The sequence below is a fragment of the Schistocerca serialis genome, chromosome 1, assembly GCF_023864345.2.
Source record: "Schistocerca serialis cubense isolate TAMUIC-IGC-003099 chromosome 1, iqSchSeri2.2, whole genome shotgun sequence".
Classification (NCBI taxonomy): Eukaryota; Metazoa; Arthropoda; class Insecta; order Orthoptera; family Acrididae; genus Schistocerca; species Schistocerca serialis.
Genome location: NC_064638.1, coordinates 790,500,312 through 790,518,804, shown reverse-complemented (window position 1 = coordinate 790,518,804; position 18,493 = coordinate 790,500,312). Strand labels below are relative to the sequence as shown.

The 18,493-nt window shown below is 40.8% G+C and overlaps 1 protein-coding gene across 1 annotated transcript in view; it reads left to right on the top strand.

Annotated features, from left to right (window-relative positions):
- Positions 1–18,493, top strand: part of LOC126483682 (methyltransferase-like protein 17, mitochondrial) — a 114,536-nt gene that overhangs the window by 12,145 nt on the left and 83,898 nt on the right. The window contains exon 3 of the mRNA XM_050106768.1: positions 5,088–5,219. Within this exon, the coding sequence (XP_049962725.1) occupies positions 5,088–5,219 (132 nt within the window). The remainder of the gene's footprint in view (positions 1–5,087; positions 5,220–18,493) is intronic.

Below are 18,493 nucleotides of genomic sequence, written 5' to 3'. Positions count from 1 at the left end.
TACCTAAGATGACAGTGTGGAAGAAACTGTAATGTTTTGCAGTGGGATCTTTTGTAAGGTTTAGTTTTAGGTTTTTTTTTTTTATTTTATTTTTTATTTTTTTTTATTTGTTCATGTTTTTCAATTGGAAATGCATTAATCTTCTTTGTTTTTGTTTTCTTGTGAGTGTACCTGACAGAACAAAATCAGCTATGTTTTCTGTTATGTCTAGTATTGACAATAAAGCAACATTTATTTTGACCATTATATTTACAGAAACAATCCTCATGCTTGGAAATCACTGTATCTTATTAATGATAATATGATATATTGTTTTGTCTACAAAACTCTTTCCTGCCCATTATTGGTTTCCACAACCATGGAGCCACTACTCCTCACTCAAGTTACTCCTCAGTTGGTCTCATACGCTGTGTGCACACTATTGCTGTCCTCCCACCAGGGAGAAATCCCTGCTAGTCCTCAGCACAGCAGTCAGATGCACTGACTATTCAGCTATGAAGGGGCAAAGAATGAAATGTTAATGTTAAATGTGTTCTATGAACAGGAAATGTATTGCACTGTACAAGCCATAGGCTAGCCTGTCTGGTCAGCTTCATTGGCAAGCTGAATTCAGCCCGCTGCAACAGAGGTCGTGTGCTAGCAGTCCAGCTGCCCCCCCCCCCCCCCCCACCCCCCCCTCCCTAGTCCCCTCCCCGAGCTCACTAGCCCATTGTGCTGTGCACCTTGCTATACCATATTTATCAATCCAGTTTGTTGCATGTGCTGTGGCATACCTCACATCTGTTGGCAACATCCTAAAACTTATAGGGCGAAGATGTGAGTCTTTGATGTTGTGTACTTTGTTAATACTACCATGTGTCAATGGATTCTTACATTGGGATTATCAGTGATTCCTCCCTACAGGAATGCATTTCCTTCAATTTTGTTAACATATGATCAAGGTGTATACGACCCGGTACAACTGAGAAATCTGGGGGAAAATCAGGAATTTCTTCATCTGGGAGAAAACCGGAAAAAACATGGGAATTTTTCAGAATTCCGGGAATTTTTCACTGTTTTACTTTTCAGTTAAATTTTTGAAGTTTTGACTGGCAAGTATTGATACTCTAGCAAAGAATGCTACTGTATCCTGCTACTGGAGAATAATACTGCAGAAATAAAATATAAATGAGAGGAAAAAATAAAACTTTAGTTGCAAAGGAAAAGTGTCATTTATAACAACAAAACACTGTGCATGCACAAGCGTACACAAATAGCAAAAATATGTCAAAGGCCTTAGGGTGAAGACTATGTAATACCTCGTAACAATAAACTGCTTTCTGTGAGCATGACGTCGCAACTGTTTACATTGGGTTTGTTTGAGCAGTTGCCAGTGGGCTCATGTGCATGCGCAGTAGACTCGCATATGTGCAGTACCTCCTCCCACTTCCGGCTACTTGAATTGTGGCTGTTAGCTGTATCAGCAGCAACAGCCAGATGCTACCGAGAAAAATTTTTCTCGCGCATCCCAGCTGCCAGATACGCACATGCGAATAATTGTTTGAGTTGTAGTGGGGAGGAGGGGTAGTCTCCACGTGACCCATGTTTGATTTAACTTATTTCGCTGTTTCTTCTTTGTTTACAGCTCCCACGTCAAACGAAAACAAAACGGATTTCTGTGGCCAGAAGCTATCAAGTGAATTAAAATACATTCACATAATTATGGAAGGCAAAAATATATTATTAGTTCCAGTTTTTTGATTTGATTTTATTTCCAAGTTTTTGGCTGTCAAGCATTAATTGTGAGGCAGTCAATTTATTTGAAGCAAAGTATTTCATTCCACAGTATTGGCTAGATCCAGTTGTTTGCTGAATTTCAAGTGCATGTTTTCATCTGCTACCATGTATGGCATTATGCCATCATAAAGAACCAAACATGAGATAGTTCAGTACTGGTATTCCAAGAAAATTTACATCCCAAAAACCACACTGAAAAGCTTAATATCAGGTAGGACCTACTTCATTGTGAATCTAGATAAACCAATGTGCGCTTCAAGCCGAATTATGTATTTTAGTATGGTTTATGAAATTCCAATGCTCTTGGAGTATCCTCTGATGTCCTGTTTCTTTTAGGATGTAATGTTGATCTCTTAATGCTGTATACATACGAACATGCTGGCTTCCCACATCACTGCAACTATGCTTGCACAATAATGCCTGTTTTCTGGAGCTCTCTGGCAACTGCTAAAACGAACCTATTCCTAACAGTCTCAGGATAGTATTGTGAATGGTGGTTTGAGAAGTGTTACTTTCAAAGTAAATTTCCTTTAACGCAAGATGAATTATGTTACGTGCGAGAAAGTGGGATGAATTTCTTAAATCACAGAGCATTTGACTCTCGTTTAGAACTGAACACTTTGAGGACCAGCCACAGAATTTTGAGCCCAGAAGACCACACATTTATGTCATTATTTTAAATTTACTGTCACATTTGTGTGATGTATCTTAAAGTATAACACACGCAAAAAAAGATCAATATTACTTGTGAGAGCTTAGTTTCTCTTGTAGCTTATTAATCTTCGAGACCGATATTATATGTGAAAGCTCAGCGTTTCTTGTAGCTACACTATATGTATTAATATAAACCATTAACTTTTCCTCTTTGTGTGTTTGCGCTATGTAACAGTGATCTTGCTATTGGCTGACTGCAACATCTGTCCTATGCTCTGAATATCTGCTGTTATCAGCTGGCGAGACCATGTGGCGTGAGATTTGATTGGTTTAGAAAAGGGCATAGCAATCTCAATTTCAACGCTCTGTAAACTAATGTGCTGTGTTTGGTTCAGTTCGAATTTATACTATTGTAACATGAAAATATGCAGCATCATGTTGCTGTACATCAAAGGTCTTCCAAAAACTTCTCTCCTTTTTTTTTTACCAGAGGTCTTTCCAAAACTTCTCTCCCCCCCCCCCCCCCCCCCCACCACCACTCCCCCTAAAGCACCGAGTAGTTCTATGCCAGTGTATAAAACGTTAACTATTCAAAGATTGATAAGTTTTACAGTTCTGAGGGAAAATCTATGGCAAACCTACTGTCACTTAGCACAGAAAAAGTGTATTTTCGCCCGGGAAAAAGTATATTTTTTAACCGAGATACCTGTGAAAAAATTCGGGAATTTTTTTTCCTTTTCCGCATATACACTGTAGTGATTGATTTGCATTATTTGGGATTTAATAAGTATAATTAGAAGACTTTATCCATAGTAAACCAAATAACTAATCTGACAGTGTGGGAAAGTTATGTGCGAGCAAGACTGCACTTAGCAGCACAGTCGTTTGAGCCAGCTGGGCTGATGTGTAAACCACTTGGGCTAGGAAGGCTGAAAGTTGCACTGAGTGTGTCTTTTTATCAGGACAGAAATTAATAATAAATATAAGCAGTTCAGACAAGAGGAGAATAGAAGCGTTTGAAATGTGCTGCAGAAGAGTGCTGAAGATTAGATGGGTAGATTGAATAATAACTAATAAGGAAATACTGAATTGGGCTGGGGAAAAAAGATAGCTATAACACAACTTGAATAAAGGAAGGTATTGCTTGATAGGACGTGTCCCAGGGCGTCAAGAAATCATCAGTTTGGTAATAGAGGAAACTGTGCAGCATAAAAACTGTGGAGGGAGACCTAGGCATGAATATATTATGCAGGTTCAAATGGAAATATGTTGCAGTAGTTATTCAGAGATGAAGAGGGTTTGCACAGAATAGACTAGTGCGGAGAGTTGCATCACATCAGTCTTTGGACTGTAGACCACGACACCACGATAAAATTAAAACTATACAGGTCATAGTGGAAAGAGAGAGAGGATGGCAAGTCAGGTTTTCATGATAGTATCACAATTAAACTGAGTGCCTAAACTGTGTTCACAAATTAATAGTGCTTGTAATAATCATTTTATTAATCTTGTGGAAAAGATAGGCTCAATACTTTAATTGAAGAAACAAAAGGACATGTTAATATAGAAATATTGCTAACCCCCTTTCCTGAAATTGATAGAACTATGAAAGTTCTCAAAAACAAAAGCTTCCTTGGTGGTAAGAGTTTCACAATTATGGAGAGTTCTTGATAAGTTGTACTTATGGTGATTCATAGTATATAATGTTTACTCTTACTGTTTCCTTGTTTCCATCTATTGATGATAATCACCAACAGAGATAAAACCGAAAACATGAAATCAGTGTTTGATGATTTTATGTTGACACTGTGGTTACTTGACATTTCATATTCCCATTTTTGTCACAATGGTATAAAGTAATTTGGTTGGTGAAATCTCTGTCAAGTGATGCAATAGGAATTGATTAAGAAATTATTCTCATCACCACTGGAAACTGGACAAGATAACACTAAAGTGGAGAATTATATTACCACTGAGCTTACATAACAAGGGGAAAAAAGGCAGGAAAATGAGTTGAGAGGGATTGTAATAAATTATTGAGATCTTGCCAGTGGCCATGTATAAACATTTTGAATCAAGTGAAAATGACACAAAAACATTGAATAACACTTTCAGCAAGGAATAATGTTGTTGTGACAAATGAGAAGGATGTGTATCCATTGTATGGTATGGTGCACATAGTAAATCACTTTTACCTCTTGAGTGACGCAACACTATAACAGAGATGAGACTCTTGTCTGGAAGGAACTGACTTCAGATGCTGAAGCAATCATTGTGTCAGGCTATTTGGAACTTACTTACATTGCATGAAGTTTAGATTTGTATGTTAACTTCCTTTTTGGTGCTCAGTTGGTGCCTTGTTCTTTTTAATTCCTTTATAAGTAGGATTGTGCAACTCCAGGTTCTTCTTCCGGGTTTCATTTCTTCCTTCTTATCTTTATCCGCAGGAGAGGGTTATATAAATGCAGAGTACAAGATTGTATCATATTTTGATATGCTGTTTGTGATCATACAATGTCAATGAATCCTTCAGCGAAGTGTGGCATATTATAAATTTTCTTTTTTATCTATTGCAGTGTGTAACTTTCATTTTTGTTCTTCAGAGCAGCATATGATGTAGAATATGAGAAAATAAGATAATACTTTCATATTTTCAGAACATTCGTTGAAAACCCTATGTGAGCAGGCAGAGGCGCTGAACAATTACCTGAAAGGAAGACGACCACCTCCTGATGCTGAAGAAATTAAATCCAAGACAGCATTAGCTGAGAGCATTGTGCAAAATAAATGTAAGGTGACATGGAGCTGCATTAATTTTGTACTGATATAATTTCTGTTCAAATGAAGGCATACTGTATTCTTTTCCTTAAAGTCTAGTAGGTGTTAGCTTTGTGTGTGTGTGTGTGTGTGTGTGTGTGTGTTTTTCCCTCATAAATACAGATTGCATGAATGCATAAGAGTGGTGCAAGTAGCACCACTATGAGGATGTGTATCAGGTTTGCTTTAAATACATGATGTAACAGTGTTGAGTGCTGGTTACCTCTGAGATTGGATGTGGTGTGTTGATGTTCATCAAGAATGCCCTTTAAGGTGACAAAGACACCATTATCGACACCTCATTGAGTTTGAACAAGGTTGTGTAATAGGGCTACGAGAAGCTGGACTTTCTCCCTGTGATATTGGAGAAACACTTAGCAGGGATGTAGCCACTGTGCATAATTGCTGGCAGTGGTGGTCATGAAAATGTGTAGTTGCAAGAAGACCGGGCTCTGGACTGCCATGTGACACTACTAAGAGGGGAGACCATTGTGTTCATCATATGGCTCTGTCATACTGTATCTGCAGCAACAATTTGATCAGCAGTGAGCACCACAGTGACACAAAAAACTGTTACAAGCCAGTTACTTCAAGCACAGCTCCAAGCCAGACCCCTATAGGGCACATTCGACTGACCCCAAACCACCGCCATTTGCTACTTCAGTGGTGTCAAGTGAGAGCTCATTGGAGGGCAGGGTGAGATGTGTTGTGTTTTCTGATGGAAGCTGATTCTGTCTTGGTACCAGTGATGGCCAAGTGTTGGTCGGGAGGAGGCTAGTTAAGGATTTGACTTCAACCTGCCTGCATGCTGGACAGACGAAATCTACTCCTGGAATTATGGTCTGGGATGTGATCTTTTTGACAGCAGGAACACTCTTGCAGATATCCCATGCACCTGACTCCAAAATTGTACGCCAGTCTGGTGATATGGCCTGTGTACTGTCATTCTTGAAGTGCATTCCAGGAGTGTTTTTGAACAAGATAATGCTGACCCACATACCGCTGTTGTAACCCAACATGCTCTACAGTGTGTCAATGTGTTGCCTTGGCCAGCTCCGTCACCAGATTTGTCTCCAATTGAGCACATGTGGGACATCATTCGATGGCATCTTCAATGCCATCCACAAAGAGCACTAACCATCCTTGTATCAATCAACCAACAGGCATGGAACTCCAGCCCAACATTTTGCCAGTTATTAATGTATCAGAATTTCACATTTGCAGTGGCTTATCTCGTGTGCACATTAAGTTGTGTTCTAGCAATATTAATCACTCAAATATTTTTCCTAGACAAATTGAAATTTGAACACTCTACATTTATTACTTTTTGTGTTGCAATTTTTGTTCCATCAGTGTAATTGTGCTAAGTATAGTTTTCAGTGGAACTAATTTGAGTTTTTATGGCAAGGAAAGCGTTTCTGAAGAAGAGAAATTTGTTAACCTCCAGTATTGATTTAAGTGTCAGGAAGTCATTTCTGAAAGTATTTGTATGGAGTGTAGCCATGTATGGAAGTGAAACATGGACGATAAATAGTTTGGACAAGAAGAGAATAGAAGCTTTCGAAATGTGGTGCTACAGAAGAATGCTGAAGATTAGATGGGTAGATCACATAACTAATGAGGAAGTATTGAATAGGATTGGGGAGAAGAGAAGTTTGTGGCACAACTTGACCAGAAGAAGGGATCGGTTGGTAGGACATGTTCTGAGGCATCAAGGGATCACCAATTTAGTATTGGAGGGCAGCGTGGAGGGTAAAAATCGTAGAGGGAGACCAAGAGATGAATACACTAAGCAGATTCAGAAGGATGTAGGTTGCAGTAGGTACTGGGAGATGAAAAAGCTTGCACAGGATAGAGTAGCATGGAGAGCTGCATCAAACCAGTCTCAGGACTGAAGACCACAACAACAACAACATTCTTTATTCGAGATGCAGTTTCTAAATAATGATCTGCTAAAAAATTTCGACATTATTGTGTCCAAAAATTAAAATTAAGGCTACATCAATGTGCCCATATCTCCAAACATACATATATTCTCTCAAGAATAACAAACAGAGGAGTGAGCTTTTTTAAATTTTTTTATTAAACCAATAAAGGCTTGCCAGCAGTGGCTGAACCACGTGTGTTTTGAACCACTTAAGCAGGAAGGATAATAGTAACCAAAGTTAGCTATGGACTACCCTGTATTTTGTAGGAAACTAATCTATAAAGTACAATTTATTTTGTACGCTGGAATCCACAGTCCAAATTAATTTCTCTCTTCAGAACAGTTTTCTGCATTGGTTGTACTTATTAATCATCACCTTAGTGATGATTGGCCATTTTCAACTCTTTCATCATTATCAAACATGCATAACGCACATTTGTGTCAATGAAAGATTGCAAAGTAAGATGATAAGAACATATGACAATCACTGGACATCCTGCTTTTTGGTGTGTTCATTGACAATCTTGTGCCAATATGTAAGTCTTTATAGTGTTTGGGGCATGATACATGCTCTGATTTACTGTGTACCCTTGATATTGATGAAAATTTCAAAAATGCTCAATCATTAGTGCGCTGATTAATGACTAAGAAAATTGACTAGGCACAAGTATGACTGAGTGTTCCATGTTGTTGTTGTTGTGGTCTTCAGTCCTGAGACTGGTTTGATCCAGCTCTCCATGCTACTCTAGCTGCTTCATCTCCCAGTATGTACTGCAGCCAACATCCTTCTGAATCTGCTTAGTGTATTCATCTCTTGGTCTCCCTCTATGATTTTTTCCCTCCATGCTGCTCTCCAATACTAAACTGGTGATCCCTTGATGCCTCAGAACATGTCCTACCAAACGATCCCTTCTTCTAGTCAAGTTGTGCCACAAACTCCTCTTCTCTCCAATTCTATTCAATACCTCCTCATTAGTTATGTGATCTACCCATCTAATCTTCAGCATTCTTCTGTAGCACAACATTTCGAAAGCTTCTATTCTCTTCTTGTCCGAACTATTAATCGTCCATGATTCACTTCGTACATGGCTACACTCCATACAAATACTCTCAGAAACGACTTCCTGACACTTAAATCTATACTCGATGTTAACCAATTTCTCTTCTTCAGAACACTTTCCTTGCCATTGCCAGTCTACATTTTATATCCTCTCTACTTTGACCATCATCAGTTATTTTGCTCCCCAAATAGCAAAACTCCTTTACTACTTTATGTGTCTCATTCCCTCATCTAATTCCCTCAGCATCATGTGAGTTAACTCGACTACATTCCATTATCCTCGTTTTGCTTTTGTTGATGTTCATCTTATATCCTCCATTAGGTCTTTCAGTGCTCTGTCAAACTCTTCACGCAGTATCGTATCTCCCATTTCATCTTCATCTTCATCTACATCCTCCTCCAATTCCATAATATTGCCCTCAAGTACCTTGCCTTTGTATAGAGCCTCTATATACTCCTTCCACCTTTCTGCTTTTCCTTCTTTGCTTAAAACTGGGTTTCCATCTGAGCTCTTGATATTCATACAAGTGGCTCTCTTTTCTCCAAAGGTCTCTTTAATTTTCCTGTAGGCAGTATCTATCTTACCCCTAGTGAGATAAGCCTCTACATCCTTACATTTGTCCTCTAGCCATCCCTGCTTAGCCATTTTGCACTTCCTGTCAATCTCATTTTTGAGACGTTTGTATGCATTTTTACCTGCTTCATTTACTGCGTGTTTATATTTTCTCCTGTAATCAATCAAATTCAATATTTCTTCTGTTACCCAAGGATTTCTACTAGCCCTCGTCTTTTTACCTACTTGATCCTTTGCTGCCTTCACTACTTCATCCCTCAGAGCTACTCATTCTTCTTCTACTGTATTTCTTTCCCCCATTCCTGTCAATTGTTCCCTTATGCTCTACCTGAAACTCTGTACAACCTCTGGGTTAGTCAGTTCATCCAGGTCCCATCTTCTTAAATTCCCACCTTTTTGCAGTTTCTTCAGTTTTAATCTACAGTTCATAACCAACAGATTGTGGTCAGAGTCCACATCTGCCCCTGGAAATGTCTTACAATTTAAAACCTGGTTCCTAAATCTCTGTCTTACCATTATATAATCTATCTGAAACCTTTTAGTATCTCCAGAGTTCTTCCATGTGTACAACCTTCTTTTATGATTCTTGAACCAAGTGTTAGCTATGATTAAGTTATGCTCTGTGCAAAATTCTACCAGGCGGCTTCCTCTTTTATTTCTTACCCCCAATCCAAATTCACCTACTACATTTCCTTCTCTTCCTTTTCCTATTATTGAATTCCAGTCACCCATGACTATTAAATTTTCGTCTTCCTTCACTATCTGAATAATTTCTTTTCTCTCATCATACATTTCTTCAATTTCATCATCATCTGCATAGCTAGTTGGTTCATAAACCTGCACTACTGTAGTAAGCATGGGCTTCGTGTCTATCTTGGCCACAATAATGTGTTCACTATGCTGTTTGTAGTAGCTTACCCGCACTCCTATTTTTTTATTCTGCATAGCTAGTTGGTTCATAAACCTGCACTACTGTAGTAAGCATGGGCTTCGTGTCTATCTTGGCCACAATAATGTGTTCACTATGCTGTTTGTAGTAGCTTACCCGCACTCCTATTTTTTTATTCATTATTAAACCTACTCCTGCATTACCGCTATTTGATTTTGTATTTATAACCTTGTATTCACCTGACCAAAAGTCTTGTTCCTCCTGCCAGCGAACTTCACTAATTCCCACTATATCTAACTTTAACCTATCCATTTCCCTTTTTAAATTTTCTAACTTACCTACCCGATTAAGGGATCTGGCATTCCACGCTCCAATCCGTATAATACCAGTTTTCTTTCTCCTGATAACAACATCCTCTTGAGTAGTCCTCGCCCGAAGATCCAAATGGGGGACTATTTTACCTCCTGAATATTTTACCCAAGAGGACGCCATCGTCAATTAACCATACAGTAAAGCTGCATGCCCTTGGGAAAAATTACGGCTGTTGTTTCCCCTTGCTTTCAGTCGTTCGCAGTACCAGCACAGCAAGGCCATTTTGGTTAGTGATACAAGGCCAGATCAGTCAATCATCCAGACTGTTGCCCCTGCAACTACTGAAAAGTCTGCTGCCCCTCTTCAGGAACCACACGTTTGTCTGGCCTCTCAACAGATACCCCTCTGTTGTGGGGCAAGGTCTATGGTTCATGGAGGGGGGGAGGGGGTGGGAGAGAGGGTTCCATATAAACTTAATTATGTATGTAGACAGTTCATTCATCCCAGGAATCAAGAATCTTGATGATTTTTGCGTGTTATCAAGATCGATACTGGCAAGACATAGGTCCTGGGAATTCTGAGACTTTAGACAATGGATTAATTCGAAGTTTGAATGTGGATAATAAATGACAAAAGAAATATTTTTTCGTGTGATATAATTACAGATTAACAATTTTCTGATTTCTTTCACTTTACTTTATTTTGAGCCTTCTTCTTTCCAAATGGCATGATTCTTGGCCAACAGGAAATCCCCTATAGTTTTTGACAAGTGAGTTTTTGAGTATCAAAATACATGACATAAATGGCCATATCTCACATTCATTACACCACCAAGGAACCATAGACTTTAGTATGTGATATAAATTTCAACTTGATGTGTCTACCTCTACCTGAGAAAAAGGGGTCTGAACAGACGGACAGGCAGGCACGCACTCAGATAATAAATGACTGCTTCTTTCTTTCTCTGTGATATAATTACAAATTAACAATTTTTGGATTTTTCCCTTTTATGTGTACCGTGAAAACTTGCTTTTTACTAAATTTCATGATTCTTGGTCAACCGAAGGTAACCTTTAGGCTTTGATGAGTGAGTTTGTGGGTATCAAAATATGTGATATAAACTATTGTACCTTTTGACTGCATTACCTTAAAAGCTTAATTTTTTTTTTTTTACACCAACAAGGGACCATGACCCTTGGTATGTGACATAAATTGGAACTTGGTATGTCCACCTGTTCTTGAGAAAAAGGGGTGTTAACAGATGGACAGAGAGACATTTAGAGAGCAAATGACAAAAAAAATTTCTTCTGATATAATTACAATTATCACTTTCCAGATATTTTCCATTATACGTACTATGAAACCTTGCCTCTAACTAAATTGCACCATTCTATGTCAATGGGAAGTATCCTATAGGTTTTGATGAGTGAGTTTGCACGTATCAGAATATACTGCTTGGAGTGGGAGAGGGGAGGGTGATTTTGGGGGGGGGGGGGGAGGAGGAGGAATTAGTGCACTGGGAAAGACTTTGTCAGTTTTGACCTGATGATGGCATATGCCTCATGGGTGATAGTAGATGTACTGATAATGGTTTCATCATTGTCTGCCATTAAATAGCATAATGGCATAGCTACCAGTGCACCATTTGTCTCTGCCCTTTAATAGGGAATGCTCACAGTCAGAATGCTAATTGTGGTGCAGATGTGTGAAGAAAGCAGGCAACCATGCCACAGAGATGCACTCATGCTTCCTACAGCCAACTGAGTGAGTTTGAAAGGGGTCAAATTGTGGTGTACTGAGTGGCAGGATGGTCCTTTCAGAGAATTGACACATACGTTGGATGCGCTGTGTCAGTTGTGCAACAATGCTGGTATCAGTGGTCATGTAAACATTCTCACACTAGTAGATGAGGTTCTGGTCATCCAAGTAGCACAGATGCCCACCAGGATTGTTGTAGTGTAAGGGCAGCAATGGCAGATCATACAGCCACCACAGCACAGGTAGAGGGCATGTGAATACAGATGTGTCAACATGAACTGTTGGGAACTGGTTATTAGCAGTGGGACTTTGAGCACACACATCTCCCCATCTTCCGCTCACATTACAACCTTGACATGCATGGCTTGACTGGTGCCATCAAAGGAACACTTGGAAGGTGAAATGGCAAGCTGTGGTCTTCAGTGATGAAAGCAGGCTCTGGATGCATGCAAGTGATGGTCATTTGCATGTACAATGTAGACCTACTGACAATGTAGACCTAGTGAATGCTGTCTCATAGAGTGCATTTGCCTAAAATACATTGGCCACACCCCAGGCCTAATGATCTGGGGTGTATAAGCTACAACTCGTGTTCACCTATGTTGTCTCCAGACGGGATGCTAACCAGCACTGGGTACATGCAGAATGCTGTTGGACCTATTCTTTTGCCATTCATGCAACAAAATGGCACTGTGTTATTTCAAGAGGATAATCTTCACCCACACACTGCCCATGAAACTCAGTGTGCTCTGCAAGACGTGCAGCAATTTCGTTGCCCACCATGATCTCCAGACTTGCCTGCAATCGAGCAAGTGTGGGATACGGTGAGACAAGAAGTGACTCATGCACTCATCAGCCAATGACTGTTACAGAACTATGTGAAAAGGTTGAGCAGGTGTGGCATAGCATATCCCAGGACAGTTTTTGCGATCTGTACGATCAACTGGATGGTAGAGTCAGCACCTGAATTGACTGTCTTGTAGGCAACACCACGTACTAATAAGTGTGCTTCAGCATGGGTTGATACCTGGCACCTAAGAACCACTTGTGCTATTGATCTGTAAATGAAATCATTTCATGTATACCTTATGCTCTGTTGCAACAGAAATCTTACGTGAATTAGAAACCTCTAAAAGGGTGTCCTAATATTTTGTTCCAGCAATGAATTTGTCGCAAATGGTCACATCTTTTGTTTGCATTGACTTTGAAGCTTAAGTTTTCTACACCACCAAGGGACCATAGATCTTAGTATGTGACATAAATTTCAACTTAATTTGTCTACCCGTTTCAAAGAAAAAGGGATCTTAACAGGTGGACAGACAGGTAGACATTTGAATAACAAATGACAATCAAGTTTTTTTATGTGATGTAGTTATAAATTAACCATTTTCAGATTTTTTCCCGTTGGTTGTCTGTGAAACCTTGCTTGTAGCCAAATTTCATGATTGTACGTCAATGGGAAGTAACCTACATGTTTTAATGACTGACTTTGCAATTGAATCATTTATTTCAGAAACCACCTAAGTGACACTTTTAACAAAATGGAGATTTTGATGGGATGTTACTATTTGGAGGTGAATACATCATTTATTGCAGAAACAGCCTATGTTTTGTAAGTCGATGAATAGGAAATGCAGATCTATATTGTATTCATAGAACTCTTCCATGATTTGTCTTATCACAAATATTTGATCAGTTGTTCCTCTGTCTGGTTGAAAGCCACACTGATGTTCCACTAGTATGTCTTCTGCACACTTCTGTATCCTTTTGTCTAATATATTTGTGAAGATCTTATAATCTGTGCTTAGGAGTGTTATACCTCTATTGTTTTCACAAGCTGTTCTATCCTCTTTCTTATAAATGGGGACTGTTATTCCAGTTTTCCAATTATCTGGTATAGGTTCTGTTTCCCATACATCAGATATTAATATGTGCAGTTCCTTCATTACAGCCCCTCCACAAGTTTTTATTAATACATGGATGATGCTGTCTTCCCCAAGGGCTTAATTGTTTTTTTGTCTTGTGCACAGCCTGGGAGACTCTTGTGGTGTTGGCATTCTTGCCTTATTGGCATCATTGTCTACTTCCAGCTCCACTCTTTCCTACTGTGCAGCTGTCTCTTCAGCTTCTAAGCTGGCATTCAGTGTATTTTTGAAATACTCTGCCCTTCTTCTCACTATCTGTTTATTCTCCCCCATCATTTTCCCATCTTAACTGGGGCATGTCATTGTTTTTGGCTGGAATCTGCTCTTCATTTTGCCTACAGCATGGTAGAACTTTCTTATTTCACCCTGTTCTGTTAACTATTCTAGTTCTTGAAATTTTTTTTTAGTCCACTCTCTTTTCTTTCTTTTGCATGATCTGTTAGCTCTTTTACTGAATTCTCTATATTGTTCCACATTATTTCAGGTTTCTCTCTGTGGCACTTTTATGCTTGTCCTGTTCTTTTTCTCTGTTCCTGGCTTGCAATCTTTGTCAAACCATTCCTGTGTTCCTCTGTTCCTTCCTATGCCAGTTATTTCTTTTGCAGCATCTTTAATGGCTTTTTCAATCCTGTTCCACCTTTTGTTTACTCCTACTGCAGTCTCTTCATTGCTCAACTTTCTGCTTAGTTTTACTTCATCAGGGATTTTCAGTTTGTCAGTATTCCAGTTCATCTTCTTTTCTGTTCTGTTGCCATTTGTTAATGACAGTTTCTTTCCAAAAACTGATTTTCTCACAAAGTGGTCTAAGTTACTGTTTGGTCCTCCGCAGCTCCGTACATGTATAGTTGATGTGGAGTGGTGTGCAGTTCCTAAAATATGGTCAGTCTGATTGACTACTCCATTGACTGCAAACTTCCAGGTACCCAGATGGATTCTTTTGTGTGAGAAGCAGGTACTTTTAATAGTCACATTATTACATTTTCTTCATGTAGTGCATACTTTCCAGAAGCTCCATACTGATGTTCATTCCTCCCTATTTTTGCATTAAAATCTTCTGTTACTTGCATCAGGTCATATTTAGGCCCTACACAGCATACTTTTTCCAAGTCTTTCTAGAGATGTTCTTTTATTATGTCCTTTTACTTTGTTGGTTCAAATGCATTTACTATTGATGTGTTCCTAAATTTCCTTCTTAGTCTATGTCTGCATATCCTTTCATTTATGGATTCAAATTCTAATAGGCTTTTCCTAACTTCTCTAATTATTATAAACCCCATTCCAAATTGGCCTGTTCTTTCATCTGGTCCACTGTATACCAATGAGTACGCAGGTTTTTTCTATGTGCCTATGTTCGTGCCATCTTATTTCCTGTAGCCCAATGACATCGTACTTAAATTTTAAAATTTAATCGGTTATTTCTTTCATTTTTCCAGGCTGAAGCATTGTCCTCACATTCCATGATGTTATTGTCATGTCCTTTATCTGTTTCCTTTGCAGGGGTTGTGATACATGTTTTCCATCCAGTTTCTGAAGCTTCTGTTGAATTTTCATGATATTGTTTTTTTACAGCATGGTGTAAGCCCCATGACCAACCCTCGACCTGGAAGATTAGTATTTGTAATAGGTTTGCTCTATGGAAACTGGCTTCGCTATGCCTCTAGAGCCCTGCCTGCTCGATGTTGTGGGACAGACTTTGTATGGCTCCTCAATCGAGACCATTCCACCTTGGGTGACCCTGCAGTAGCTATGCTACCACTGACACAGCTCTAGACTTCAATGAAGTGCACAAACCCTCCCGCCCAGCACTGAAGGTGCCTACTGTAAGGTGGTGTCCCCTAGGAGGTACACACGCTAGTGGGTAACTTTCCAGGCGCAACCTCTTGTTTCAGTGATGTACATCTTGATGTTGTGGGACCATAGTCCTCCTTGAACAGCCGGTAACATCTTCTTACAACAGTCAACTGAATTATGCACTGGCCAGAGGCAACACCTGTGGACGTCACCACCACAGTAACCTTAGCCTCTGTCTTCACGTCAATTGGGTCAGCTAGGTTTGGCTGCCCACTCCACGTAACTACCGATCAAAGGAAGCAGCTTAAATCAGAATTGTTTGACCAATTGGCTAGTTTCTGCAGGTATGTACATCATAACACTATTACCTACCACCCCACTAGTAATGGCATGGTTGAAAGCTGGCACCATTCCCACAAAACGGTGTTTAGGTACCATGGTACATCCTGGACTTCCACCTTTCTGACTGTTCTCCTGGGAACTTCCGGTTTCCAACAGTTTTCAACCTTTACAAGGGCTTGGACAGACAATACAAGAAGCTACATCATCGTTAGCGGCACAACAATGTGCAAGAATGGATCAGCCACGAGACTCAGATGCTACACATGACCACGAAGGCGAAGGTGGAGATGGTATGGAAGAAGATCTGTTGCCACCAGCACCAGTACAGTGAAAAGTACCTCTGATAGTTCTTTAATACAAAGAAGACTACAAGGAGTTATGGAATTGGCTCAAGACCAACTGCAAAATGCCGTTCCTGGTGAACCAAACAGGTGAAGACACGCTGAAGCTGAACCTTTCATCAAAGGACGATGACATCTTGGTTATGGATAAGCTAGGATGAGACGGAATACCTAATTATACATTCTCCGCAGTATGCACTCCAACAATCAAGGCGCTCTTTAATAAGATTCCTAAAATGCTCTCCAACACAGACGTCAAAGAAGAGCTTGAAGGTATGGGATTTGTTGCATCATGTGTTGATTTTCACTGCATGCCAGGCACAAATCGCCCCACTGGACATCGGGTTGTCATCCTGGAAGATACACCAGCTCATGGGGAAGTCTTCAAACTAACCAGGTTCTACAACCTATGCACTACAGTCGAAAAACTACGTAAATCACTGGAACCAGTGCAATGTTATCGCTGCCAAGGTTTCGGGCACGTCTCACGTCTATGCACTATGCCCCTAATGTGCATTAGATGTGGTATGGGACACAGCAGCAAAGAAATGCACGTGGAAATGGGAAGAACCGCCCACCTGTGGACTTTGTGGCAGATCGCATCCGGCAAATTTCTGGTCATGCATCAAACACAAGCAGGAGAGCAGGCGGCAACAAGGCCTCCCTCCTCTTCACAAGAACACTGCTACCAGTGCTCGACATCACCACTGACAGCCACGAGCCCCACCGACCACCGAAGAAAAAGCATGGCCGACACTGATGGACTGAAGAGCAGCCAGAATTCGAGCAGAACTCAGTGTCGCTGACGCAGTGAGACAATGATCTCAGCCTCCTACACCACCACCTGCAGTGAGTCAGTGAGCCTTACCACTGGAACCACAACAGATGCCTCCAGCTGCTCAACACGCACCACAACAGGACTTCCCAGCCATCGTGCAACTTCTGACGCAAGTTACATTATCCTTGGCGAAAGTCACAAGACAACTCTCACAACTTCCAGCAATCATCACCACCACCGGTGAATCAACGGTCAGCAGAGCCGTCCAGGCAGTAAGAGAAGTTTCAGCAGTACCCCAACATGGATAGAATTCCACATCTGGAAGAACTCCGCATTGTAGCTTACAATGCCAAAAATGCCATGCACGATCTACGAGAGCTGCAGCAGTTTCTCATCGACTGAAATATAGATATTTGCATGGTCAGTGAAACTTTTCTGAAGCGCAGCATCCGCAGCAATATTCCAAATTACTGCTGCTACAGGACGGACAGCCAACACATGGAGGGGGAACAGCCATATTCATCTGAAACTCCATCCATCACTTCGAAGCTCAACCACCGATCACACGCTACATAGAATCAACTGCAGTTCTAGTTGAAACCCACACTGGACCTATTACCTTTGTCACAGTGTACCGCAGCCCACGGAGAGTGTTGGAACTGGATGATGCCCGCACGCTGCTGCATCACCCCGGCAAACTGTTTGTAGCTGGAGATTTAGACTCCAAGCATGCTGTGTGGAATTCTCTCACCACCAATGAGAGCGGATGACGTCTCCTACAGGCTATGGAAGAAGTTCATGCCTTTGCTTGTGGACCCGAGGAACCCGCATGTTATCCATCCAACGGCCGACTGGACATCATAGACATCGCTGTCACCAAGGGTATCCCACAATTCATGGATGCAGAAGTGCTAGATGAACTAAATTCTGATCCCCTTCTGGTCCTCTTTTGGCTGAACATCATCCCGGACTACTACCCCGGACATCTTAATCTGAAGAGGACAAACTGGCAGAGGTTTCGGGATCATGTTGACTTCTCGGTCACTGTCATAGATACAGAAGAGGATGTCACCGAAGCCTCCGTAGACCGCTTCACCAAGAATATCACTGAAGCACTTCATGCTACAACACACCCATCAAAACCCACCACTTTACGGACGCTGGACCTTCCGCCACACATTCTCGCCGCTATCCGTACCGGCAACAGGCTCTGCCGTGAATGGAGAATCACCAGGGATGCTGCCCTCAAGCTGAGAATCAACCAGCTGCAACGCGTCATACGGGTAGGTGTCATTGCACAGAAGAACCATCTATGGGCCGATAAATTGACGATCCTTCACCCAGGACCCGGTTGGATGGCAATTGGTCCGCTTCCTCACTAATAGAAGATCGCGAATTCCACCACTCACCTCTGAAGACCACACAGCCTACAGCCCACTGGAGAAAGCTGACATGTTGGCTAACACTTTCGCTGCAAACTTCCAGCCACTCCAGGACTGCATAGACCAGCAGAGGGTGGAAACCATTGAGAGGGACATCGCCACCCTTC